This window comes from Macaca nemestrina, chromosome 8 (genome assembly GCF_043159975.1).
Source record: "Macaca nemestrina isolate mMacNem1 chromosome 8, mMacNem.hap1, whole genome shotgun sequence".
Classification (NCBI taxonomy): domain Eukaryota; kingdom Metazoa; phylum Chordata; class Mammalia; order Primates; family Cercopithecidae; genus Macaca; species Macaca nemestrina.
The window spans coordinates 120,884,549-120,912,432 of record NC_092132.1 but is presented as its reverse complement, the minus strand read 5'-3'; the positions used below and the strand labels follow the sequence as shown (position 1 = coordinate 120,912,432).

At 42.4% G+C, this 27,884-nt stretch overlaps 2 protein-coding genes across 3 annotated transcripts; one reads left to right on the top strand and one right to left on the bottom strand.

Annotated features, from left to right (window-relative positions):
- Positions 1–75: 75 nt before the first annotated feature.
- LOC105476611 (MAK16 homolog) lies at positions 76–15,176 on the top strand. Its single transcript, XM_011732697.2, has 10 exons — positions 76–163; positions 3,608–3,657; positions 3,750–3,859; positions 3,963–4,027; positions 4,229–4,380; positions 5,429–5,483; positions 10,500–10,574; positions 11,538–11,654; positions 12,143–12,208; positions 13,284–15,176. Exons 1-10 carry the CDS (start codon positions 149–151, stop codon positions 13,479–13,481), a joined length of 903 nt encoding a protein of 300 aa, XP_011730999.1. The 5' UTR covers positions 76–148; the 3' UTR covers positions 13,482–15,176.
- Positions 163–27,884, bottom strand: LOC105476612 (TELO2 interacting protein 2). 2 transcript variants are annotated; one of them, XM_011732701.3, is made up of 7 exons: positions 26,780–27,884; positions 24,234–24,420; positions 22,222–22,314; positions 19,286–19,473; positions 18,971–19,114; positions 15,815–15,977; positions 163–902 (listed from the first exon to the last, which is right to left on the bottom strand). In XM_011732701.3, the coding sequence occupies exons 1-7, from the start codon at positions 27,424–27,426 to the stop codon at positions 861–863; spliced, it is 1,464 nt and encodes a 487-aa protein (XP_011731003.1). In that variant the 5' UTR covers positions 27,427–27,884; the 3' UTR covers positions 163–860. The 2 variants fall into 2 exon arrangements, with proteins under 2 accessions (XP_011731003.1, XP_070924509.1); XM_071068408.1 differs by lacking the exon at positions 163–902 and adding an exon at positions 13,530–14,130 and having other exon boundaries at positions 26,780–27,879.

Sequence of the window (27,884 nt, the reverse complement as noted above, 5' to 3'; positions counted from 1 at the left end):
GCGAGACTGCCAGGGGACGTTTCGCAACACCGAGAGTCTCAGCGTTTCTCGAGATAGGTGAGGCTGGGCGTTCCGGAAGTGGTTTCCCGGAAGAAGCATGTCTGCGCCCGCGATCCGGCCGGAAGTTGCACGCTGAGCCGCGGACACCATGCAGTCGGATGATGTGAGTGTCTTACCGTTGTTCTGTCACTCCGGGTTTGCGCAGGGAATTTTGCCCATTTTCGGACACTTAGAAAACGCCGACGCAACGGGCCTGTTGCCTCGTACCGCTCTGGATGCGAGGCTTCCGGAACCCCGATTTTCCAACATGGGTTCTCACGCGTGTCTGGCAGGGGTCTCCTGCCCGCTGCCCCGGCCGGGTTGTGAGCACAGGACTCCGTCACCTCATCCCATAGGGTCGATGTGTCCCGTCTTTCGTGCCTACCGATGCGGGACGTCGCGCCATGCTGTCAGCTGTCAGCTGTCAGCTCCGGACTTGGGGTCGGGGGCTGCAGGGGATTTGGCGAAGTTGACTCCAAGTTTAAGCGTCCTTCTCATCCATGCGCGCGCTACTCTTCCACCTGCGTTTCCTGTGTTAGGCTTTTCTTTCCATTTGCTCTACTTCTGCCTAAGTCGTAATTTCGGAAGTATCCTAGATTCATTCATTGAGTTTTTTGTTGGAGAAATAAGTGCTTACAGTGTGCCAGGCATTGTGGTAATTATTGAGGATTTGGTTAACCAGAAAAAATGCCCCACCTCTCCTGGAACACTGGTGGGGGAGACACAGTAAACAAGTGAATAAATAAATTAACAATTACACTGTATAATCGTACTATGAAAGAAAGACCAGGGATGATGAAGGACTCTTCAGATAGGGGTACTCAGGGAAGGTTTCTCTGAACGGAAGATGTTTGAGTTGAGATCTGAAAGATAAGAAGCAGCCAGTCACTGAGGAGCTGAGGAAAAAGCAGGCAGTAGGAACAGTGAAGTACAAAGAGTTGAAGATATGAGAGAATGAATATAAGGGTCATCAAAGTGACATGTAAGAGAGGTAATGAAATTAGATATGCTTGCCAGGGAGAGGTCATGTAGAGTGTTGTAGGAAGTGTTTTTAGGCCTTTTAATGATCTATGTTTGTGAAAAATTGTCTGGTTGCTGCGTGAAGGACTTTTGGAGAGAAAAAATGAAAGCAGGGAGACTAGGGTATGAGGAAGGTTGCTTCGAGCCAGATGCAGTGGCTCATGCCTGTAATTCCAACACTTTGGGAGGCTAGGGCTAGAGGATTGCTTGAGGCCTGGAGTTCGATTCCAGCCTAGGCAACAAAGTGAGACTCCATCTCTACAAAAAATAAAAAATTAGCCGGGCGTGGTGGTGCTCGCCTGAGGTCCCAGTTATTTCGAAGGCTGAGACAGGACTACTTGAGCCCAAGAGTCCGAGGCTGCAGTGAGCTATGATGGCGCCACTGCACTCCAGCCTGGGTGACAGAGAGACCCTGTCTCTAAAGTAAAATTTTTTAAAAAACTAAAGTAGCTTCGCCTAAGGTAGTAATTTAATGGTGGAGATGAAAAGAAATTGATGAATTTGAGACCTGTTACGTCAGTATAACTGACAAGACTTTGGTGATGGATTAAGTGAAGAAGAAAAGGAAGAAATCAAAGGATTTGGGATATAAATACACAGTTCAATGGTGATTTTATTTATTGAAGTGGGGGAACTCTAGGGAAGACTGTTCTTATGAGGGATGTGGAATTGAGAATTTCATGTGGATATGTTAATATTTATGTTGCCTTTTAGATATTGAAGTGGAGATGTCATATACAAATCTGGTGCTCAGGAAACAAGTCAGGAAATAACAATTTGGGAGTCATCCATTTATTTAAGTATCAGAGATGACACTTAAAGCCACAAGTCTAAAAGAGCTCCCTTATTCTTCTTACCTGTTTCCTATCATCGCCCACCAGACACACCTATAAGATTCTCAAAGTGTGTTTTATTCTTTTGCCCTCTTCATATTTTTCCTTTAATAGTGGTAAAGCTTTTTTTCCCCAGTTCCTCAAAGCAGTGCACTCAAAGGCTGTCATACTCTTATGCATGCTATGTGGTCTTTAGACCTGCTATTTTGTGATACTTTGTTTACATATCTTTCCCCCTAACTATATAGACAAAACTTTTCTTTCATTCAGTAAATACTTAAGTGGCTACTGTGTGTCAGGACTTGGAGAGATCAGTGCCTTACATAAATTAAGTATATAATGCTGAATGAATAAAGAGCACATTAGTTATAGGAGGATAGCAGTAGATAGTTTTCTTTGCCCTCAATGAGATGAAATTATGGTATGTGGTATGTATATCTAAAAATCTAATACCTTGAAGCCTTTTTTTTTTTTTTGAGATGGATTCTTACTCTGTCGCCCAGGCTGGAGTGCAGTGGCGTGATCCCAGCTCACTGCAACCTCTGCCTCCTGGGTTCAAGCGATTCTCCTGCCTCAGCCTCCCAAGTAGCAGGGATTACAGGCACCTGCCACCACACCCGACCAATTTTTGTATTAATAGAGATGGGGTTTCACCATGTTGGCCAGGCTGGCCTCAAACTCCCGACCTTAAGTGATCTGCCTGCCTTGGTACCCAAAGTGCTGGGATTACAGGTGTGAGTCACTGCGCCTGGCCCATGAAGCCTTTAATAATGGATAATGAACATAAGTAAAAAAGGAAAGTTATTAAGTATATATAATGTGATCTCACAGAGCATGTCCAAAAAAAAAACTGGAAAAATATTTACAAAATTGTAATGAAATTTTATCTCTGGGTAATGGAGTTATGATTATTGCTGATCCGTATTTAGCTTTTCTATTAGAATCTGCTGGGGTTTTTTTTTTTTTTTTTTTTTTTTTTTTGGTGAAATGGAGTCTTGCTGTCGCCCAGGCTGGAGTGCAGTGGTACAATCTCTGCTCACTGCAAGCTCTGCCTCCTAGGTTCACACTATTCTCCTTCCTGCCTCAGCCTCCCGAGAAGCTGGGACCACAGGCGCCCACCACTATGCCGGCTAATTTTTTGTATTTTTAGTAGAGATGGGGTTTCACCATGTTAACCAGGACGGTGTCGATCTCCTGACCTCGTGATCTGCCTGCCTTGGCCTCCCAAAATGCAGGGATTACAGGTGTGAGCCACCGCGCCCAGCCGGGTTTTTTTTTTTTTTCAGATGGAGTTTCACTCCTGTTGCCCAGGCTGGAGTGCAATGGCACAATCTTGGCTTACTGCAACCTCCGCCTCCTGGGTTCAAGCGATTCTCCTGCCGCAGCCTCCCAAGTAGCTGGGATTATAGGCATACGCCACCATGCCCAGCTAATTTTGTATTTTTAGTAGAGACAGGGTTTCTCCATGTTAATCAGGCTGGTCTCAAACTCCTGACCTCAGGTGATCCGCCTGCCTCAGCCTCCCAAAGTGCTGGGATTACAGGCGTGAGCCACGGTGCCTGGCCTTGCTGTTTGTATTTTAAAAAGTAAACAAGTCAGGCTATTTTACAAAACATTTCTTCCTCTCATTCCTGTCCTTGGGCATTGCCTTCTTGAGTTAATATAGTATCTCTTGGGGCAGAGGATTTGAAATGGGCTTTTACTTTGTCTTGCAGGTTATCTGGGATACACTAGGAAACAAGCAATTTTGTTCCTTCAAAATAAGGTGAGTCTGGATTTACAACTTGATCAAAGATTCCTTCAGTTGCCTTTTTGGTAACCCATTTTATAATCTTTGTTTCTTTTCTCCCATTCTAGAACCAAGACTCAGAGCTTCTGCCGAAATGAATATAGCCTGACTGGACTGTGTAATCGGTCATCCTGTCCCCTGGCAAATAGTCAGTATGCCACTATTAAAGAAGAGAAAGGTAACTCCCCAGTTTTAACTTCTAGAAGAACTGCCCACAGCTTTTATAGGGATGTTCTTTAGTTTCTGTAAATAACACTAAAGCTATTTTACTTTATCCTCAGGACAGTGCTACTTGTATATGAAGGTTATAGAACGAGCAGCTTTTCCTCGGCGTCTTTGGGAACGGGTAAGCCTTACAACAAAGCTACAGTGACCACTGATCAAGAGCCTCAATGCCACAGGCTTGACCACCATGATGCCCAATTCCATGACCATATCTAGATTAAACTTTTGGGGCCATCCTCATTAGGCCATAGGTGTCACTGACAGTGAAAACCTAATGAATCATTTACGCTTGCCCTTCAAAGTTCCTTTTTCTGTTTGGTAGGTCCGGCTTAGTAAAAACTATGAGAAAGCACTGGAGCAAATAGATGAAAATCTGATTTACTGGCCCCGTTTCATTCGACACAAATGTAAGCAGAGATTCACCAAGATCACCCAATACCTAATTCGAATTAGAAAACTTACACTAAAGCGACAGTAAGTATTTGGATCCTTCACTATTTTTAAATCTATCTTCGTGGAGCTTGTTTTGAAGTTGAGAAATTGTGAAACTTCGGGGCTTTCTATTTCAACTTTGTGGAGTGTGTTATTATGTACTAAGAAGAAACTTTAGACTAAAGGTGTGCCCTTTGATATGGCAGGACTTTTAAAACAGTAGAATACAACTTGATTATCACCCTCCTTGTCTGAAAATCTTCCAGAAAATTTTCTTTTCTTTTTTTTTTTTTTTTGAGACAGAGTCTCACTCTGTTGCCCAGGCTGGAATTTGCGGTGACTTGATCTCAGCTCACTGCAACCTCCACCTCCCCTGTTGAAGCAATCCTCCCACCTCAGCCTCCTGAGTAGCTGGGATTACAGGCATGGACCACCATGCCTGGCTAATTTTTTTTGTATTTTTAGTAGAGACAGGGTTTCACCATGTTGGCCAGGCTGGTCTAGATTTCCTGACCTCGAGTGATCCGCCTGCCTCAGCCTCCCAGAGTGCTGGGATTACAGGCATGAGCTACCATGCCTAGCCTTCAGAAAATGTCCTCTATGACCCCTGAGGGAATCTTAACTTTAGACATTTGAAAATAATCTAAGACATTGAATATACAGGACTGTAAGAACTTTACTCTGGATTCACTGAAAACTAATTTTTAAAAGTGATATGAAATCCCCAGAATTAACAGAATACCTCCTCTAGGACTGTTAGGCCCTAATGCTTTTTGATTGTGATCTACAGAGAATGCTAAAGATGATGTCAGACTTCGACAGAAAATTCTTTTTTCTTAGTTCACTGAAGTCTTAATTTTAGCATGGTGAATGCCCTGAGAATCCCAGAATGCCTAAACAAAAATGGCCAGATTAAAATATATGTAAAAATATGTGACTTTTTATAGCATTAAATTTCTAGAAGCATTTAGTGTATCTTGCTGTATTGAGCTGAGACCCACAGCACCAATTCCAGTCCTTTTTTCTTCTCTTCTTTAAAAGGAACACAGCACATGACAGTGGATTTTCTGATATATTTTCTTTCCCTTAGGAGGAAACTTGTTCCTTTGAGTAAGAAGGTGGAGCGTAGGGAGAAAAGAAGAGAGGTAACTTATTGTTGTGCTATTCATACCTTCTACATTTTCTTTCTGAGGGGCTCTTAAGATTCAGTCACCATCATGTGTGTAAACTGTTCAGGCCCTGGATAATGGTTCACTAATAGATAACTATTAGTTGCCTAAGACGTTTGATTTTTAAGATTATGATTTTCAGCATAGGTTAAAGTATGTGTGCTTTGGGGATATATGTAATGGAGAACAGAAAGAATCCACAACTCCTTTGTCTGAAATTCTTGTGGTCAAATATTTCAGAATTCAGAATTTTGATGTTGCCTATTTTACATACTACATAACCCCTTTAGTAGATTTTGAGCATTCTAATCAAATGGAATTTCTGCAGTGAAATACAGTACAGCCATGCAGTGAGTAATAACATCATGGAAAATTGGGCATCCATCCCCTCAAGCATTTATCCGTTGTGTTACAAACAATTCAATTATACTTACAGTTATTTTAAAATGTACAATTAAATTATTATTGACTGTAGTCACCCTGTTGTGCTGCTACCAAATACTAGGTCTTACTCATTCTTGCTATTTTTTTAGCGGGGGATACCCATTAATCATCCCTACCCCCATTACCCTTCCCAGCCTCTGGTAACCATCCTTCTACTGTGTATATCCATGATTTCAATTGTTTTGATTTTTTGATCCCACAAATAAGTGAGAATGTGCAATGATTGTCTTTCTGTGCCTGGCTTCTTTCACTTAACATTATGACCTCCGGTTCCATCCATATTGTTACAAATGACAGAATCGCATTCTTTTTAATGGCTGGATAGTACTCTATTGTGTATAAGTATCACATTTTCTTTATCCATTAATCTGTTGATGGACACTTAGGTTGCTTCCAAATTTTGGCTATCGTGAACAGACCTGTAACACACATGGAGTGTGGGTATCTCTTTGATATACTAATTTCCTTTTGGGTCTGTACCAAGAAGTGGGACTGCTAGATAGTATGGTAGCTCTAGTTTTAGTTTTTTGAGGAAGCTCCAAACTGTTCTCCATAGTGGTTGTACTAATTTACATTCCCACCAACAGGGTACAAGGGTTACCTTTCTCCACATCCTCTCTAGCATTTGTTATTGCCTGTCTTTTGAAGGATAAAAGCCATTTTAACTGGGGTGAGATATCTCGTTTTGATTTGCATTTCTCTAATGATCAGTGATGTTGAACACCTTTTCATATGCCTGTTTGCCATTTGTATGTCTTTTGAAAAACATCTATTCAGATCTTTTGCTTCCCCAATCCCTGCCCCCTGCCTTTTTTTTTTTTTCTTTTTGAGACCGAGTCTTACTCCGTTGTCTAGGTCAGAGTGCAGTGGTGCGATGTTGGCTCACTGCAACCTCTGCCTCCTGGGCTCAAGTGATTCTTATGCCTCAGCCTCCCACATAGCTGGGACTACAGGTGCATGCCACCATGCCTGGCTAATTTTTGTATCTTTTGTAGAGATGGGACTTCACTATGTTGCCCATGCTGGCCTTGAACTCCTGGGCTCAAGCAATCCACCCACTTCAGCCTCCCAAAGTGCTGGGATTACAGCTGTGAGCCACCGTGTCTGACCCTTTTGTCCACTTTTTAATCCAATAATTAGAATTTTTTCCTATAGAGTTGTTTTAGCTCCTTATATATTCTGGGTTTTTTTGTTTTGTTTTGTTTTGTTTTTGAGATGGAGTCTCGCTCTGTCACCCAGGCTGGAGTGCTGTGGGGCAATCTTAGCTCACTGCAACCTCTGCCTCCAGGGTTCAAGCAATTCTTGTGCCTCAGCCTCCCAAGTAGCTGGGATGCCAGGCGCCCAGCACCATGTCTGGCTGTTTGTTTTGTATTTTTAGTAGAGATGGGGTTTTGCCATGTTGGCCAGGTTGGTCTCAAACTCGTGACCTCAGGTGATCCACCTGCCTTAGCCTCCCAAAGTACTGGGATTATACTCCTGGCCTATATTCTGGTTATTAATCCCTTGTCAGGTGGATAGTTTGCCCAGTCAGTGGGTTGTCTCTTCACTTTGTTGTTTCCTTTGCTGTGCAGAAGCTTTTTAACTTGATGTGATCCCATTTGTCCATTTTTGCTTTGGTTACCTGTGCTTGTGGGATATTAAGAAATTTTGCCCAGACCAATGACCTGGAGTTTTCTGTGTTTTCTTGTAGTTTTATAGTTGGAGGTCTTAGATTTTTTTAGTCCATTTTGGTTTGATTTTTATGTATACCACAAGATAGGGGTCTAGTTTCCTTTATCTGCATATGGATGTTAGGTTTTTCCAGCACCATTTATTGAAGAGACTGTCTATTCCCCTGTGTATGTTCTTGGCACCTTTGTCGAAAATGAGTTCACTGGACGTGTGTGGATTTGTTTCTGGGTTCTCAATTCTGTTCCATTGGGCTTTGTGTCTGTTCTTATGCCATTACTATAGTGATTTGGTTGCTATAGTCCATAGTATAATTTGAAGTTTGGTAATGTGATTCCTCTTGGTTTTTGTTTTGTTTGGTTTGGTTTGGTTTGGTTTTTTTTTTCTGTTGTTTTGTTTGGGATAGCTTTAGCTATCCTAGATCTTTTGTGGTTTCATAAAAATTTTAGGATTGTTTTTTCTATTTCTGTGAAGAATGTCATTGGTATTTTTCTTTTTTTTAATATTTACATTTGTCATTGGTATTTTGGTAGGGATAGCTTTTCTTTTGATTCTTCTGTCCCATTAATCACAGAGTTATGTGTCTAAAATCTGTATCATTGGTCTGCGAACTTGTGCTCACCTCAATAAAATTTTTGAACATGTACTCCCCAATGTTATTTATAAATATTTTATTTTGAGACAAAGGTTCGCTCTGTCTGTCAGGCTGGAATACTGTGGTGCAATTTCAGCTCACTGCAACCTCCGCCTCCCAGATTCAAGCGATTCTTGTGCCTCAGCCTCCCTAGTAGCTGGGATTCCAGGCATGCACCACCAGGCCCGGCTAATTTTTGTATTTTTTGTAGAGACGGGGTTTCACTGTGTTGGCCAGGCTGGTCTCAAACTCCCAACCTCAGATGATTCACCCACCTCAGCCTCCCAAAGTGCTGGGATTATAGGCTATAAACGTTATTATACATATACACTTCCACTAATAACATGATGTGTATTGTAACTAATTGTGACGTAGTGAAACAAAAGTCTGGTTCTTAGCTGAGTATGTTGTCTTGAAGGGCTGTCATAACTGAGGAATTGTAGAGAAGTGCATTGTCAATAGGTGGTCTTAAGTACTTTAATTCTTCATTATGCTCCATCAGTTATGGAGCGGCTTTTTTTCAAGTCCAGTTAGTGAGTTTTCATCTCCAATTGTCAAACAGGTGTTCTTTAAACCTTTCGGAAAAAATTATTTTTTTCTATTTTCACCAATTGAGTGAAAATAGAAACCCTCTGAAAAATGTAGATTTGGAAGAGTTTTAAATGGATTACAATATTCTGTTTCCACATTTCTAAAGTGTGTGATTGCAGTTTTTATAGGAGACATGTTTTCAGCAGTGCCATATATAGATACAATCACTTTTCACAATGTTCACAGAACAACAAGGTTTTTTCCAAAAAACAATTGTCTTCCTCAAACTATTAAAATGTTGCCTTTGTCTGGAAGAAACAGATTAAGTGTATTTATTTTTAAAAACTTCTACTGGGTTACATAAAAAGATTGGCAAATTTGGAATATTTTTCTTTTCGTGAAAAATGCATGGATCATTTTTAGGTTCTACAACTCTCACTCTGTCACCCAGGCTGGAGTGCAGTGGCGCTATCTTGGCTCACCGCAACCTAAACCTCCTGGGTTCAAGCAATTCTTGTGCCTCAGCCTCCTGAGTAACTGGGATTACAGGCATATGCCACTCTGCCCGGCCAATTTTTTGTGTTTTTAGTAGAGACGGGGTTTCACCACATTGTTCAGGCTGGTCTTGATCTCCTGACCTCACGTGATCTGTCCACCTTGGCCTCTCAGAGTGCTGGGATTACAGGCGTGGGTCACCTTGCCAGCCTAGTTCTACAACTTTTAAAAGCACTAACCCATTAGATAACCAGCATACTTTTATAACTACTCTCTATCTTTGGCAGAATATTCAGTGTAATCTATGAATCCACTTAACTAAGCAAACATAAACAGTTAAATAGTCGTCTAAATAAAGGACTGAGACCACCACTTACAAGCCCTATGTGCAGTATTCCTCCCTTGAGGTATCTGGCTCACTGTATCTGACACACAACTATTTATAGACAGAGTCAAGGCACAGATGTCAGTGTACAAGAAAAGTAGTAATGATGTTTAATTTTTTTAAGGAAAAAGATAACGTGGAAGTTTTGAATATTTTCTTCCTACACTTCATCGGATACCCTTGAAGTGTAAGCACCCCACTCTAGAGAACAACACGGAACATCGCTGTAGCCTTTTAACTGATCCATGTGCCCCTACACAGTTTTAGGTAATCATTCTAACATAACTTATAGGTATAACACTTTAAAACCCTCTGTGACTTTTACTGTCAAATTAATGCACCATCCTAGGCTACTGTGCAGTAGTACAGGTTGATGTCATGTGTCATCTCCAATGAGAGAAAACTGGAGGAAGAGATTTTTACCTATTCTGTCACATGGAATCTAACATGATTTTAGAAAATGTAAACGAATGAAGATTTCTGTTCTCTTTTCTCAGCTTTTACAAAGTCTGGCTCCAGAGTTGCTAGATTATTTCTGAGACACTTAAATGTATATAGACCTACATGTTTTGTATCTGTCAAAGGCTTTGTTAGAATTTAATTTAGAATGTTGTTTACAAAACCATAGGAATTTCAAAATGGAAATGTCCTGAAGAAAGTTTACAAGAGAAAGAAGAAGAAATTTATCTGGTTGGAGAGGCAAAAACCAGTAATAGCAAGGAAGGGAAATGATTACATTGTCTTTCTTATAAACAACTTCGTAGTGTCTTCCATTTTTATAAGATGAATAATGAGCACTGATGAATTAAATGGATTTGTTCTTTCCCCCTTATAGGAAAAGGCATTAATAGCTGCTCAGCTGGACAATGCCATTGAGAAGGAATTACTGGAGAGACTGAAACAGGATACGGTGAGAAAGCCATTAGCTTTGGGGTACTGAAATTTTAAGTGGTAGTATGTTGCAAAGACACATAGGGTTTTTTGGGGTTTTTTTTGAGATGGAGTCTTGCTTTGTCGCCCAGGTTAGAGTGCAGTGGCACAATCTCGGCTCACTTCAAACCTCTTCCTCCAGAGTTCAGTTCTCCTGCCTCAGCCTCCCGAGTAGCTGGGATTACAGGCACTGCCACCACGCCCAGCTAATTTTTGTATTTTTAGTAGAGACGGGGTTTCACCATCTTGGCCAGGCTGGTCTTGAACTCCTGAGCCACCGCACCTGGCTGGGAAATGTTTTTTAACCTGATATGAAGATCTCCACTCGAATTTTATCCCTGGAATAAAATAAATCCATATCGGCCTGGCTTCCTTGTTTTAATTAATGCAAGCACATAAAATGCTTTGGTTACCCTTGATACTCCATTCACTATAAGAGACCTTTCCCTTTTTGCCATTATTCTCAACTCCATTCGCCAAGACGACGATTCCGGATTTCTATATAAAAGCCATGGGGTTTTGCTTCTCTTACATATTACCCTAGTCTTTTAAGGCTCTTTGAAATAAGTTTTTATTCTCTTTTTAAAAATTAGTGTTGTTTATACAGACAACATGACTAAAGTATGCTTTGTCCTTATTATTTCCCCTTGTCAGCAAAATTACATTTGTCCCAATGCATGGGTTTCATAGACGATTACATTTTAAATGATTTTAAAATGTAACTCCATAGAAGTTACCTATTTGATACTAACTACAGATGATTTAAATGTTCAAAAGAACATGCTTTTTAAAGACACTGCTGGCTTTACACTTAAAATATTACTCATTGAATTAAGTATTCTGATTTAATCACTGAGGAAAAAATAATATTCTCCACAGACAGTGGAACTTCAAGTGTAATATCCAAATGTAGTTAAAGCCAATCTGTGTTTATGTTCTTCAGTATGGCGACATCTACAACTTCCCCATTCACGCCTTCGACAAGGCCCTGGAACAACAGGAGGCAGAGAGTGACTCTTCTGATGCTGAGGAAAAAGATGATGAAGATGATGAGGAGGAAGTAAGTCTTGTTTTTGTTTTGCCAAACCTACTAGATACTATTTGTATATAACTGACAAACAGAATATCATCTTTAGTCCGCCAACCAAAAATGATGTCTTCTTTTTTCTTTCACGTGATTAATTTTGGTTTAGCACTGGTTGCTCTGTTCTTCAGGCTAACCAACAAACGATTAACAGTTTTAGTCTTAATTTATTGGTCTTGTAAAATTGTTCCTGCAAGGTGACAAATTATAAAGCCTTTCCTGTCTGTATCTAGTTTTTAACCATAATGAGGATGTTTTATTGCTAATAATGTAAATCAAGAATAAGAATGATCTGGTAGCCCTAAAATTTTTAAAATTCGGAAGCATTAAACTTAGAAAGAACTAAATTTTGGTTGCCTAGTGAATAGACTGTGGTTCTGATTATGTTATTTTGTACTTACTTAGATGTCTTATCTGAATCTTCATTATATATTCTGAACCTAACAGTTACGTTTTATTTATAGGATGTGGGGAAAAGAGAATTTGTCGAAGATGATGAGGTAGATGAGAGTGACATAAGTGATTTTGAGGTGAGCTTCATGGGTAAAAAGATTGTCCTTTTGCCTGCAGCAAAAAAAACAGGGAGGTGGCCAGGCATAGTGGTTCACTCCTATAATCCCAGTACTTTGGGAGGCCACAATGGGAGGACTGCTTGAGCTCAGGAGTTAAAAGACCAGCCTGAGCAACATAGTGAGACCTCATCTCTAAGGATGCCATGGAGCGATCTGGGCTCACTGCAACCTCAGCCTCCCGGGTTCAAGCAATTCTCCTCCCTCAACCTCCCAAGTAGCTGGAATTACAGGCATGTGCCATTCCACCTGGCTAATTTTTTGTATTTTTAATAGAGACGGGGTTTCACCATGCTGGCCAGGGTGGTCTATAACTCCAGACCTCAGGTAAGCTGCCTGCCTCAGTCTCCTAAAGTGCTAAGATTATAGGCATGAGCCACTGTGCCTGGCCTAAACATTTTTAAAAATCATTGGCCAGGTGCGGTGGCTCATGCCTGTAATCCTAGCACTTTGGGAGGCCGAGGTGGGCTGATCACCTCGAGGCGGGCGGATCATGTGAGGTCAGGAGTTCGAGACCAGCCTGGCCAACATGGCAAAACCCAGTGTCTACTAAAAATACAAAAATTAGCTAGGCATGGTGGTGCATGCCTGTAATCCCAGCTAATTGGGAGGCTGAGGCAGAAGAATTGCTTGAACTTAGAAGGTGAAGGTTGCAGTGAGCTGAGATTGCATCACTACACTCCAGCCTGGGCAACAGAGCGAGACTCTGTCTCAAAAAAAAAAAAAAAAAATTTCAGCTGGATGTGGTGGCGGTTCCCTTTAGTACCAGCTACTCAGGAAGCTGAGGTGGGAGGATTGCCTGACTACAGCAGTTTGAGGCTGCAGTGAGCCATAACTATGCCACTGCACTCCTGCTTGGGCAACAGAGCAAGACCCTATCTTAAAAAAAAAGAAAGAAAGAAAGAAACGGGACAATTACTGAACATAGACATAGACAAATCAATTCCCTAGTCTATTCTAAATAGAGGGGACAATGAAGGGAGTTTGGAGAAATCTAGTGTTTTCCCTCCTCCTTTATCTTTTCTCTCCGTATTAGGATATGGATAAACTGGATGCCAGCAGTGATGAAGATCAGGATGGTAAATCCTCCAGTGAGGAGGAGGAAGAAAAGGCCCTTAGTGCAAAACACAAAGGCAAAACGCCCTTGAGAGGACCACTGCGGAGAAAACGAGCCTATGTGGAAATAGAATATGAGCAGGAGACAGAGTCCATGGCCAAGGCCAAAACCACGTGATTTCCCTTTCAACATTTATACCCAGGACTGAACATGCAGAACTGTTTCTTTTTAAAAAAAAAAAAAAACACATACACACCTCCAGTTTTTGCTCTTTTGTGTTGTGTTGAACACAATATTTGTGTTTTTATTATTTATGCCACGACAGTGGGGCAAGAAATCTGGAGTGAGTGAAGAAAGCTAAGTTGTGAACAAGAGTATTTTTATAGCATATGTGTTGAAGTAACAGCTTGTGCCCGAGAAACTTAACAGATGAGTTCTTGGATCTGGGATGAGATGACGGATGTAAATATTTCTAAATTTTAAATGCTACATTCCTTGGTGTCCTTTTTTCTCCCAAACTTTATTTAGAAATGGAAGGAGTTCAATTTTTTTCTTGTTCTACTTTCCCTACTCCTATGGAGGTAAAAGGAAAGAAAGAAGGAAAAAGCAGCTCTCACTTCCAAAGTTTCGTGTAAAAGTATTTTTTTTTTCTTAAATAACTCCATTCATACAAATTGGGATGGGAAGAAAATCCTTTCCTCTTGGGAAAGTAATGCAAGTCTTAAGTTCCATCGTAGGGAGCACCTTCAGAAACCTGCTGCACTTTTCTGATACAGTTCACCACCTTTCTGTCTTCACAGCTTTGGGGAATTTTGGCCAGGAGACCCTGAAACATGAAACCAAACAGGCTTTGATTTTTTTTTTTTAATCACTTTTTTCCCCTTTTGCTTGATTCTTCTTCCTTGGTATCATATTCAAAGGAGAAAAGAATGGATGACACTTGGGGACAGGTCACAAAACAGCATAGGTATTAGGTTTTTTTTATTACTATTTTTAAATTTATGTAGCTCTTATGTATTGAAGGTGTTACTTTAAAAACTTTATTAATGTGCTTGGAAATCTCCTGCTGGCTCATGAAACAGCAGAATTCCAGCCAAGGCAAATTAAGTTGAATCTAGGGCTTGAAAACGCCCAAGATTAAAGAGTGAAGATGAAATAGTTTGAATAAACTGGTAAAATAACAATTCATACCATCTCTACATATTTTTAGGATATGAATTTTTTTTTTTCCCTGCTGGGTAGATTGTCCAGTGAGTTATGGCATGAATTTATTTTCATGCTACCTTCAGTCTTTCAACTAAAGATTTCTAAAAGGGGTAAGAAATGAGGCAATCGTTTATTAGATACATAGAAGTACACAGCTATTATATGCTGTGGCTTTGAGAAGTTAACTTTTGTGGAATATGAAACCAAAGGAAGAATTTCCATGTAGATAAATTAAGATTAGGGGCCCGGTGCGGTGGCTCACGCCTGTAATCCCAGCACTTTGGGAGGCTGAGGCGGGCGGATCGCAAGGACAGGAGATGGAGACCACGGTGAAACCCCGTGTCTACTAAAAATACAAAAAATCAGCCAGGCGCGGTGGCGGGCACATGTAGTCCCAGCTACTCAGGAGGCTGAGGCAGGAGAATGGCGTGAACCCGGGAGGCAGAGCTTGCAGTGAGCCAAGATCGTGCCACTGCACTCCAGCCTGGGGGACAGAGCAAGACTCCGTCTCAAAAAAAAAAAAAAAAAGAATAGGGAAAAACATCTACCTAAACGGTGGTTGTCCCTAAAAAACTGGAAACATCTGAAATGCTCTATTTATATTATTCCTGGGAGCTTATAGCCCATTATTTTTACTCTTTTTTTTTTGTTTTTTTTTTTTTAATTCAGAAGACTAGAACAGAAGTTAAATTTTACAAACTTTTGATCACAATGCTTTTGCCCATTCTGTCTTGTCCTTAGCCCTGGTGACATGTGCTGATCCTCCTGCTTTTAGTTCTAAATGGTTCTGAATAGCTTTAAAAGATGAATAATGCCGGGCGCGGTGGCTCAAGCCTGTAATCCCAGCACTTTGGGAGGCCGAGACGGGCGGATCACGAGGTCGGGAGATCGAGACCATCCTGGCTAACATGGTGAAACCCCGTCTCTACTAAAAAAAATACAAAAAACTAGCCGGGCGAGGTGGCGGGCGCCTGTAGTCCCAGCTACTCAGGAGGCTGAGGCAGGAGAATGGCGTAAACCCGGGAGGCGGAGCTTGCAGTGAGCTGAGATCCGGCCACTGCACTCCAGCCTGGGCGGCAGAGCGAGACTCCGTCTCAAAAAAAAAAAAATAAATAAATAAATAAAAAATAAAAGATGAATAAGAAAAAAGATCAAGCTCTTTTGAGGCTAGAGGGCTCATATGGAGACCTAAAACCCTTCATTTCCAGACTTGGTCAGGCACATACATGGTAAATTACAATCAGTCATAGGAATTACATAAAGATAATGAGGCCCAACTGAAACCAAGTTTCAGTCTGCCTTACCTTTACCCGTCCTTGAGAGCAGTGGTCCAGGAGAATCAGGCAGTCTGTGGCCTCCTGTAGCAGGGCACTCTTAACAGACTCAGGTGTAAGATTTGGATCCCTTGCTACATCACAGATCAGTTTCAAGAGAGCCTTCAGTAAGACCACAAGTCTGCAGGAAACTCTGGAACCAAAAAGAAAAGCTATGTTCTTACTGTAAACCTAGATATTAAAATTGGAAGAGACTTCAAAGACTGTCAAGTGGAAAACCCTCATTTCATAAATTAAGGAACTTGGGTCAAAGTTAAATGAAAAAAACCTAAAAACAGAACCAAAGACAGCCTCTAGATTTCTTACCCTCAAGTCTCCTGTTAGCATACTGCACACACAAACACACACACACACACACACACCCTCTGCCACACTGCTCTCTCCCTTCCAGAAGCTTGGTTCTACTGTAAGCAACAGCTCCTTCATGGGCTGAGAAGGGGAAACCAGGATCTCCCCTAATCAAGGGCCTATACTTTTATTTTTCAACTCTATTAACTGAACTATGCTTGGAGAGAGCTCTCAATCCTTTAACTTCAATGCCATCTTAGGCCTGCAAGTTGAAGACAGAGTAGGGGAAATGAGCTTGGCTTCTGGGACTTAGTGTCAAGTTGAATTTTCTGTCATTTAATTTCAGATCCTAGCTCATCAGTGAAATCCAGCCTACATACTTGTAACTATTAACCTTTCTAAACTATAAACCTTTCTACTATCGCCTTGGTAAAGTTCTGGAAATGGACGATGCTAGTGATTGCACAATATTGTGACTGTACTTAATGCCACTGAACTGTACACTTTAAAATGTAAAATGTGTATGTATTTTTACCACAATAAAAAAAAAACCCTAAAAAAACCTTAATGAAAGGTGGAAAATAATTTAACTTACAATGTGAAAACACAATGTGAAATGTACAATAAATCATATTTATGGACAGATGCATGACTGGGAGAAAAAAGTGTTCATCTCTTTATCAGATACTCCTCATTTTCCTATGGTTTGGGTGCCTCTCAGCCCTCCATCTGTTATTCAACTTATAAATGGCTCTATTTTCCATTTCCCATGCTCTACCGCCTCATACCCATATTCCTTTTCCACCTCCCTGCATTTAATTCATTCTCCCTTCTTGGAATCTTAGTCTCTGCTCTTTAAAGACCTGACAATCTGATTCAACTTTATTCATCCATTGATTCATTATCTTCCAGTTCATTCATTCTTCAAATATTTGTATACCTAATAGCAGGTACTGAGCATACTTTGAGAGAACATAATAGATGTGGTTTTCCGTTATCCTGGAGTTTATAATTCAGTAGGGACAAAGATAGTAAACAAATGCAACCTAGTTACCAATATGACTAAGGGAAAGGTTGTCATGGGGGAATGTTACTCTGGATTCCTTGCACATTTATAAGGAAGTGAGAGAATATGGTCCAGAATAGATACTATATGTTGTTGGGGCACTGGATTCTCTGGCTCAATTCAACTTTCAGCTATCCAAGAGATGCTTCTGCTGACTCAACAGTTTGGGTTCCAGTTCTTGACACCTACCTCAACCCAGAGTTAGAATGATTTCCAAACAAGTATATCCTACATTAGTATTCTTTTACTATTTTATATATATATATATATATATATATATATATATATATATATATATATTTTTTTTTTTTTTTTTTTTTTTTGAGATAGAGCATCGCTCCGTCACCCAGTCTGGAGTACAGTGGCTCCATCGCAGCTCACTGCAACCTCCGCCTCCTGGGTCCAAGTGATTCTACTGCTTCAGTCTCCTGAGTAGCTGGGACTACAGTTGCGTGTCACCAAGCCCGGCTAATTTTTGTATTTTTAGTAGAGAAGGCATTTCACCATGTTGGCCAGGCTGGTCTTGAACTCCTGACCTCAGGTGATCCACCAGCCTTGCCCTCCCAAAGTGCTGGGATTACAGGTGTTAGCCACCACACCCGGCCTCTAGATTGGTATTCTGATCACTGCTCTGCAGATGTTAAATGATGTGCTATGAAGTACTCTGCTCTCAATTAGATTTAAAGAACATTAGGATTAACAAAGTTAAGCAAATGTCTTTATTGCAACACTTCTAAATGACCTTTAATCTTCTAATATGCATTTTAAACCTAGAGAGATGTGCACTCTCTATGGTTTCCCAATCTATTTGACCACAGATTTTTTTTTTTTCCTGTGGGGCATCAAAGAGTACCTAGATGGGGATTCTGCAAAACACCACTCTAAACCATTCTTAAGATATATAGCCAGGCACAGTGGCCCACACCTGTAATCCCAGCACTTTTAGGAGGCCGAGGCAGGTGGATCACAAGGTCAGGAGTTCGAGACCAGCCTGGCCAACATGGTGAAACATCATCTCTACTAAAAATACAAAAAAAATTAGCCAGGCATGGTGACAGGCGCCTGTAACCCCAGCTACTCGGGAGGCTGAGGCAGGAGAATCACAAATCCAGGAGGCAGAGGTTGCAGTGAGCTGAGATTGTGCCACTGCACTCCAGCCTGGGTGACAGAGCGAGACTCCATCTCAAAAAAAAAAAAACAAACAGGCTGGGCACGGTGGCTCACTCAGGTAATCCTAGCACTTTGAGAGGCCAAGGCAGGTGGATTACGAGGTCAAGAGTTCAAGACCAGCCTGGCCAACGTAGTGATACCCCGTCTCTACTAAAAATACAAAAAATTAGCCAGGCCTGGCGGTGGGTGCCTGTAATCTTAGCTCCTGAGGCAGGAGAATCGCTTGAACCCAGGAGGCAGAGGTTGCAGTGCACGGAGATTGAGCCACTGGACTCCAACCTGGGCAACATTGCTGTCTCAAAAAAAAAAAAAAAAAAAAAAAACAAAGATATACTACAGTTTCAAAGAGAAGTGATTTAATAGTGTCAGAATCTGGAACTGATACCTGGTAAAAGAGTCAAATATGAGCACCTCAAGTAACTATAGTATATTTTATCTTTCTAATGCCATTTTCTCAATTTAAAATCCTATAGGTGTGTGAAAATGGGAGGTATTCAAATACATAGTATACATTTAATACTTGGTACTGAATGTATTAAATACATCCAAGCAAGTTCTCAAGAGAAAATCAGCCGAATTTTGCATTTTAAGGCTGCTATTACCTGGGCCAAGTATGTTGCATGAGAAGTTTTAGGGTTTCCAATATCTTCAATCTAGCTTCCTCCTCAGGTCCATCATAAACCTCCAGATAACCAATGATGACTCTCTCCAGCCGCTTCAAGTGCCGAACAGTTAGGATCCCCAACCTAAAGATGAAAGAGAAAATATGACGCCAGTGCAGTGGCTCATGCCTGTAATCCCAGCACTTTGGGAGGCTGAGGTGGGAGGACTGCTTGAGGCCAGGAGCTCGAGACCAGCTCAAGCAACACAGCAAGATCCTGTCTCTATAAAATAATAATAAAAACCCAAGGACTCACCTCTTCACAAAAGCCGGCAGGTTTCTTGCATAGGTCCTGCGTAAGAGAAGGCGGTGCTCTGGCTCCATGTGGGTCAGGATCAGCTGCAGGACCTCGTCGCAATGGGTGGTAGGTCGAGCTCCATCTCCTTTCCAGTGCAGGGTTTTCTCCAGGATGGGGAACAAATCCAGCAGACACAGGAGCACAGCCTAGGAGGAAGGAATGGAAGGACGCTGCATAGGTCATCCATTTGCATTTATAATACTAATGGACCTCTCTAGAACTCCATTAATCTACCATCCTTAGGGTCCATACCAGAGAATTCTAAGATACTAGTAATCATATATGAAGTGCATATTACTTTACATTTTCAAACTTTTTTCCATTCTTAATCTCCATCTCACAGTCTCAAATCAATACATTCTCCTCAGGACCATTCTTTTTATAAATTTATAAAATTTATAATTTATAAAATGGGAAAAATGGCAGAGCTGGGACTTTAACCCAGATTTTAGGAATCTAAGTCTATTGTTACTATGTCACTAAGTCTAAGTGACTTAGTGATACATGATATTTACACTTTTTTTGTGTGTGTGTGTGAGACAGAGTCTCACTCTGTCACCCAGGCTGGAGGACAGTGGTGCAATCTCAGCTCACTGCAACCTCTGCTTCTCAGGCTCAAGCGATTGTTGTGCCTCAGCCACCTAACTAGTTGGCACTACAGGTGTGCACCACCACGCCTGGCTAACTTTTCTATTTTTCAGTAGAGACAGGGGTTCGCCATGTTGTCCAGGCCGGTCTCAAACTCCTGGCCTCAAGTGATCCACCTGCTTTGGCCTCCCAAAGTGCTTGGAGTAGAGGTGAGAGCCATTGCACTCGGCCAGTATTTACACATACTTTTAATAAAACTGCTCTTAAGCAGAATCTAAGATGTTCCAAATTTGGCCACCCTACCTGCTGAAGTTGCAGTGTCTAGGCCAGGGGTATTCAGTCTTTTGGCTTCCCCGGGCCACACTGGAAGAAGAATTATCTTAGGCCACACATAAAATACACTAACACTAATGATAGCTGATGAGCTTTAAAAAAAAAAAAATGCAAAATAAATCTTACAACATTTTAAGAAAGTTTACAAATTTGTATTGGGCTGCATGCAAAGCCATCTTGGGACGCATGCAGGCCGTGGGTTGGATAAGTTTGGTTTAGATACTTCCTTTTAACTTTCCTGGGACCTCTGGTTTTTCTCTTGGTGTTTTGGTTTTTTAAAATTTCTTTTCTCTACCACCTTAAGAACCCTAGCAGTTCTGGCTGTTAACAATCTAGATTCTCAATACCCAGTATTTAAAATACTGTTTAAAAATTAAAAGAGGCTGGGCGCAGTGGCCCATGCCTGTAATCCTAGCATCTTGGGAGGCCAAGGTGGGCGGATCACTTGAGGTCAGGAGGTTTGAGACTAGCCTGGGCAACATGGAGAAACCCCGTCTCAGGTAATACAAAAATTAGCTGGGCATGGTGGCACGTGCCTGTAATCCCAGTTGCTAGGGAGGCTGAGGCAGAAGGATCACTTGAACCTGGGAGGCGGAGGTTGCAATGCACCAAGATCCCGCCACTGCACTCTGGCCTGGCTGACACAGTGAGACTCCACCTCAAAATAAATAAATAAAATAAAATAAAATAAAATAAAATAAAATAAAATAAAAGGCAGCAGGGTGGGGAGGCGGAAAGGAGGGAAGTAAGGCATAAAAAAGAAACAAGGTTGCTTCCACCTCTAATTTTGTATAACTTGTTTCTTCTGTCTTTGGAGTTTCTTTCTCCCTCCTAAGAAACTTACTTATTCATCCTTCATAAAGGTAAATATCACCTCCTTCCCAAAGCCTCCTAAAGTCACCCCAAACCTGGTTAGTTACCTATTGCTTGATACCTGGTTAGTTACCTATTGCTTGATACCCACTGCACCTTTTTTATTTTTGAGATGTAGTTTTGCTCGTTGCCCAGGCTAGAGTGCAATGGCACGGTCTTGGCTCACTGCAACCTCCGCCTCCTGGGTTCAAGCAATTCTCCTGCCTCAGCCTCCTGAGTAGCTGGGATTAGAGGCATGCGCCACCACACCTGGCTAATTTTGCTTTTTTTTTTTTTTTTTAAGACAAGTCTCGCTTTGTTGCCAGGCTGGAGTGCAGTGGCGCGATCTTGGCTCACTGCAACCTCTGCCTCCTGGGTTCAAGTGATTCTCCTGCCTCAGCCTCCCAAGTAGCTGGGCTGCAGGCACGTGCCACCACGCCTAGCTAATTTTTTGTATTTTTAGTAGAGGCAAGGTTTCACCGTATTAGCCAGGATGGTCTCGATCTCTGGACCTCGTGATCCGCCCGCCTCAGCCTCCCAAAGTGCTGGGATTACAGACGTGAGCCACCGCCTGCTTTTTTTTTTTTTTTTTTTTTAATTTGAGATGGAGTCTTGCTCCGTCACCCAGGCTGGAGCGCAGTGATGTGACCTCAGCTCACTGCAACCTCTGCCACCCAGGTTCAAACAATTCTTGTGCCTCAGCCTCCCAAGTAGTAGGGACTACAAGTGCACAACATCATGCCCAACTGATTTTTTTGTATTTTTAGTAGAGATGGGATTTTGGCATGTTGTCCAGGCTGGTCTCGAACTCCTGACCTCAGGTGATCTGCCTCCCTTAGTCTCCCAAAGTGCTGGGATTACAGGCGTGAGTCACCACGTCCGGCCCAAACTAATATACAATTGACTCAGATGAAGAAAAACCACTGGCTTATCTGTGGAGACTCAGGAATGTGGAGGCCTGCTTGGTGCTGAGATATTTTTAACTTGGTAACAGCTTTTAGTTATCATCCTCACTTTCCAAGGCAGGAAAATGTCTCTCAATTATTACTAACTCACATAATGCAACCTTCTACTCAAATTCAGAGAATCCAGACACAGTTATGAAGAAATCATACTATTACCTGAATGAGGTGGTGCTCTGGTGTGTACAGGTGGTTGAAAACGGCATGGTACAGGACCTGGGCTCTGTTATATTGGAGTAAATCAGCAGCTGGCTGAAACCAGACAAAGTATCAAATTAAAAGAATAGTTTCCCAAGATTGGCAAATGTTGACCATCTTTGAAATTGGATTATGGGTATGAAGCATGAAGAACATGCCATCCCAAAATATGCCACATTGGTATCATGATGGTTTTGAGTTGAAAATATTGGAGAAACTGTAGATTCAGAAAGGGTGAGGTGAGAGAGAGAGAGAGAGAGAGAGAGAGAGAGAGAGAGAGAATTTACTGCTCCTAGCCAGATTTTCTTTGTCCTGTCATTTTTTTCTGACAGGACAAAGAAAATCTGGCTAGGGGTAGTTTAAAAAAAAGATGAAAAATTTATCAATTCTTTGTCTAAAAAGTATAAAAGCATATTGCTTTGGTCACTTCTTCAGACTTCTCTCTCTTGTGAAGATCCCCATGTACACGTAAAACCAATAAAATGTGTATGGCTTCCTCTTGTTAATCTGCCTGTTGTCAAATTCGGTTTTCGATCCAGGAAAAGAGCCCACTACGAGATAAAAAGGGGGCTGAGGCTGGGCATGGTGGCTCATGCCTGTAATCAACCCCAGCACTTTAGGAGGCTGAGGTTGGTGGATCGCTTGAGGCCAGGAGTTCAAGACCAGCTTGGCCAACATGGCGAGACCCTACCTCTACAAAAAACAAACAAATCTTTAGTTGGGCATGGTGGCATGTGCCTATAATCCCAGCTACCCCAGAGGCTGTTGTGCAAGAATCGTTTGAACCCGGGAGGCGGAGGTTGCAGTGAGCTGAGATCACACCACTGCACTCCAGCCTGGGCAACAGAGCAAGACTCTGCCTCAAACTTAAAAAAAAAGGCAGAGGGGCAGGGTTGGAGGTGATCTCTGGCTCTCTCCTACAGGTACATGGAGATTAATTACACCACTCTCTCCACTTCCATGTATATTTTAAAAGCTCCATACTACAAAGTTTTTTTAAAAAAATTTTTCCTTGAGTAATAGCTTCCACATTTGGGTATAGTCCCTTTTAGATTCTGATTTTGTTTTGTTTTCCTACTTGAAAGTCAACTGTAGGCTGGGCATGATGGCTCATCTCTGTAATCCCAGCACTTTGGGAGGCCAAGACAGGCAGATCACCTGAGGTCAGGAGTTTGGGACCCACCTGGCCAATATGGTGAAACTCTGTCTCCACTAAAAATACAAAAATTAGCTGGGTTTGGTGGCCACTACTAGGGAGCCCCAGCTACTAGGGAGGAGTCCCAGCTACTAGGGAGGCTGAGGCAAGAGAATTACTTGAACCCGGGAGGCGGACGCTGCAGTGAGTGAAGATCACACTCCAGCCTGGGTGACAGAGCGATAATGTCTCAAAAAAAAAAAAAAAAGGAAACAAAGGAAGTAGGCCGGTGCAGTGGCTCACGCCTGTAATCCCAGCACTTTGGGAGGCTGAGGCGGGTGGATCACGAGGTCAGGAGTTGAAGACTAGCCTGGCCAAGATGGTGAAACCCCCTCTCTATTAAAAATACAAAAATTAGTTGGGCATGGTGGCACGCGCCTGTAATCCCAGCTACTCAGGAGGCTGAGGCGGAGAACTGCTTAAACCTAAAAGACGGAGGTTGCAGTGAGCCGAGATCGCGCCACTGCACTCAAGCCTATGTGACAGAGTGAGACTCTGTCTCAAAAAAAAAAAAAAAAAAAGTCAACTGTTCACCAGTTCTCAAGATCTGGTTATTCGGTTTGATAATGACCCATGCCTTCCTATTTCTTCTATAATTATCATTTTAGTTATTACATTACCTATAGGATACAACTTCTACCAGATTGATAGAGGAAAAATATAAGGAAAAAATACAAATAGGTAAAGCTGAATGACTTAGCATTACCAGAAAAGAAGAACAGCCAGGAATGACTCAGTCTGTCCCATCAACATGGATGACAAGGTAGAGGTTGCTTACCACATTAAGCACAATGTGATGGAGACAGTGTACACCCAGGATTTTGTTCTCAGTCTGATAATCATCTGAAATGAGCAATGATGCAGGAAGTACCCTTTCCAGATGCTGGCTCAGCCAGGGCCGAGTGACCTGTTGCAGAGTCCATGAGAAAACATGTTTGATGGCAGGGTTATTCTTCCAGGATTCCCTAAATGGATACATAAAATTACATTAAGTGACATGGTGATAAGTAGCAAAAAAATAAACTACTTCAAGCTAAACAGAGTATTTTCATGTCTTTGCAAAAAAAAAAATACATCACACATAAGATAACTCTTAATTCTACATCATACATTTTAAGATTTGGATTAAAATAACTTCCACAACTTACACCAAATACTTAATCACCCAGGTCTTTGGGTCTAAAGCCTATCCAATGAGAAGGAGCCAATTATAACCAGAGCTACATAAAGGACTTATGGTGATGGATGGTGAAGGTATGTTGAGAAGGGAGGGAGGAGTAAAGGCAATGTGTTAGTATTATTACACTAAGGAAACGAATCAATACTTGAACACCTGTTAATAGCTAATAAAGTGAGTGTACACATGATTTAACTAATCCTCAAAATAATTACAGTGTAATAGGTATATTATATTTATTTATTCTGAAATAGAGTCTCGCTCTATTGCCTACAATGGAGTGCAGTGGCACCATCTAGGTTCACTGCAACCTCCACCTCCCAGCCTCAAGTGATTCTCCTGCCTCAGCCTCCTGAGTAGGTGGGATTACACACTTGCACCATTATACCCGGATAATTTTTATATTTGTAGTAGAGACGGTGTTTCACCATGTTGCCCAGGCTGGTCCCGAATTCCTGGCCTCAAGTGATCTGCCAGCCTTGGCCTCCCAAAGTATTGGGATTACAGGTGTCAGCCACCACACCCGGCCAAGTATATTATCTTTATATTAGAAACAAATGGATTCAGAAAACTGTCTAATCTAGTCCTACTCAGAGCAACAAATAGAAGCACAAAACTCAAAATCAAGCCTTTTAACTCCATGTTCCTGGTAAAATGACAGTTACAGATACTTCTTCTCTCATCACTCCGGTGCTAACAAAGTAGCAAGTGGAAACTCATTGAAAGAACTTTAATAGCAATCTAAAGGTGCTTTTCACTTTTTTTTTTTTTTTTTTTTTTTGAGACAAGAGTCTCGCTCTGCCGCCTAGGCTGGAGTGCAGTGGCGCGATCTGGGCTCACTGCAAGCCCCGCCTCCTGGGATCACGCCATTCTCCTGCCTCAGCCTCCCGAGTAGCTGGGATTACAGGCGCCTGCCACCATGCTCGGCTAATTTTTTGTATTTTTTTAGTAGAGACGGGGTTTCACCGTGTTAGCCAGGATGGTCTCGATCTCCTGACCTTGCGATCCGCCCGCCTCAGCCTCCCAAAGTGCTGGGATTACAGGCATGAGCCACTGCGCCCGGCCGGTATTCACTCTTTATCCTAAACATGGCTTCCTTAGCTGATAGTCATCCTTATCTAACAACTGGTAATGACACTCAAGATCCCCAAGTCTAAATTCAAACCGTAAATTTAAATCCTCTCCAAATCCCCCAACCAAATTCCAGTAATTTGCAATTTTTTTTTTTTTTTTTTTTTTTTGAGATGTAGTCTTGCTCTCTTGCCCAGATTGGAGTGCAGTGGCCCGATCTCAGCTCACTGCAATCTCTGCCTCCCGGGTTCAAACGATTCTCCTGCCTCAGCCTCCCGAGTAGTTTGGATCACAGGCGTCCACCACCATGCCCCGCTGATTTTTGTATTTTTAGTAGAGATGGGGTTTCACCATGTTGGCCAGGCTGGTCTCAAACTCCTGACCTGAAGTGATCCACCCGCCTCAGCTTCCCAAAGTGCTGGGATTACACGAGTGAGCCACCTCGTCCGGCCACATTTTGTAATTATTAACTCCAAGAAAGTGGCACAGAATTTCCAATTTTCCTAAGCAGTCGTCCTAAGCGCTGGAAAGAGCACTGGACAACTGAGCCTGAACACCTCAGTTATGACCTCCAATTTGCCACTATCCGGTTATGTCATTTATATCAAATCGCAACGTTTCTGGGCCTTAAGAGTTCTGTGGTTACAGTACCCTTATTTTACTGATGAAGAAACTCAGCTCCCTTTGAGGTCTAATGCTCTAAAAAATTAAGGTAGGGCAGGTGCAGTGGCTCACGCCTGAAACCCCAGCATTTTGGGAGCCGGAGGCGCGTGGATCACTTGATGTCAAGAGTTCGAGACCAGCCTGCCCAACATGGTGAAACCCCGTCTCTACCAAAAATACAAAAAATTAGCCGGGCGTGGTGGCGGGCACCTGTAATCCCAGCTACTCCGGAGGCTGAGACAGAAGAATCGCTTGAACCCAGGAGGCGGAGGTTGCAGTGAGCCGAGATCGCAACATTGCACTCCACCCTGGGCAACAAGAGTGAAACTCTGTCTCAAAAATAAATAAATAATAAAAAATAAAAATAAAAAACTGTGAGGCTCAAGTCGGTGGCAAAGGGCAGGAGTACTCACTTATTCAAGTCGGGTTTGAGAAGCCCTAATATCACCGAAAGACTCCCTTTCTCATCTTCGTTTTCTCCGCGTAAGAATCCTGCCACAGAACTGCATTCAGTAACTTGAAGCAGTAAGGTGAGCACCTCCCTAGCAACCTCCCGAGATCTCGGAGTGGTCCACGGTTGCTCCAAGCTGTGTGTGATGGCAAAAATATAAACCGGTCCTGCCAAGTGATGCAGGCCCGTCTGCCATGCAGGGCCGACCAGGGAATTCTTAGCAGTCTCAACCTTCCCCAACAGCTTAAGAAACAGTAACCCAACTTTGGCTGCTTTCTCGGCCACTTCAGAGTGCCCATCACCTCCACCTTCCTCCTCTTTGCGGGGGGCTGCATACTTCTCCACGGCTTTTGCCACCTGCCCCAGTGTTTCCGGCATTCCGCGGAGCCGTGCACCACTCCCCTCAAATAACCTATCACATTCGGTGGCTTCTATTAGATCACCGAGGTCTTTAAGAGCTACATCTTTTCCGTTGCCTCGTCGTGCCTCCGGGCGGGTAAGACTGTGTAAAATCTTGGAGAAGGCCTGTCCAAGGGCGGAGGGAGACAACTCCCCGGACAAAGAAGACTCTTCCCGCGACGGGGCTTCCAGGGCGCTGTCAAGCTCCATTCCTGACTGCAACACCAGAAGGCTGGTCTCTCCCACAGGACGAGGATGGAGGCGGGGAGGGATCCGCTGAAGAGGGAAGGAGCAATCACTCAACGAGAACTAAAGTCAAATAAAATAAAACGGAGAGATGTCTTGGAGGAGGGGCGAGTCTGACCGGGATAAGAATAAAGAGAAAGGAAGAGACACAAGAAAGGAAAAGGGGACTCTCGGGGAGTAAAAGAGTCTTATACTTGTAACGGTGACGTAAAAAAAAACTACTGTTGCTTTCTGAAGACTAAAAAGAAAAAAAAAAACCTTAAAACTTTAAAGAAATAAACTTCTGAGCCATGTCACCAACGCAACCACCGCCAGGTACTCGCAACCGCTCGCGCCGGTCGGTGTATAGCAGGATCCGGACCTAGCTCATATTGCTGCCGCAAAGCACAAGGCTAGCTTCCGCCAGTACTGCAGTACTGCCG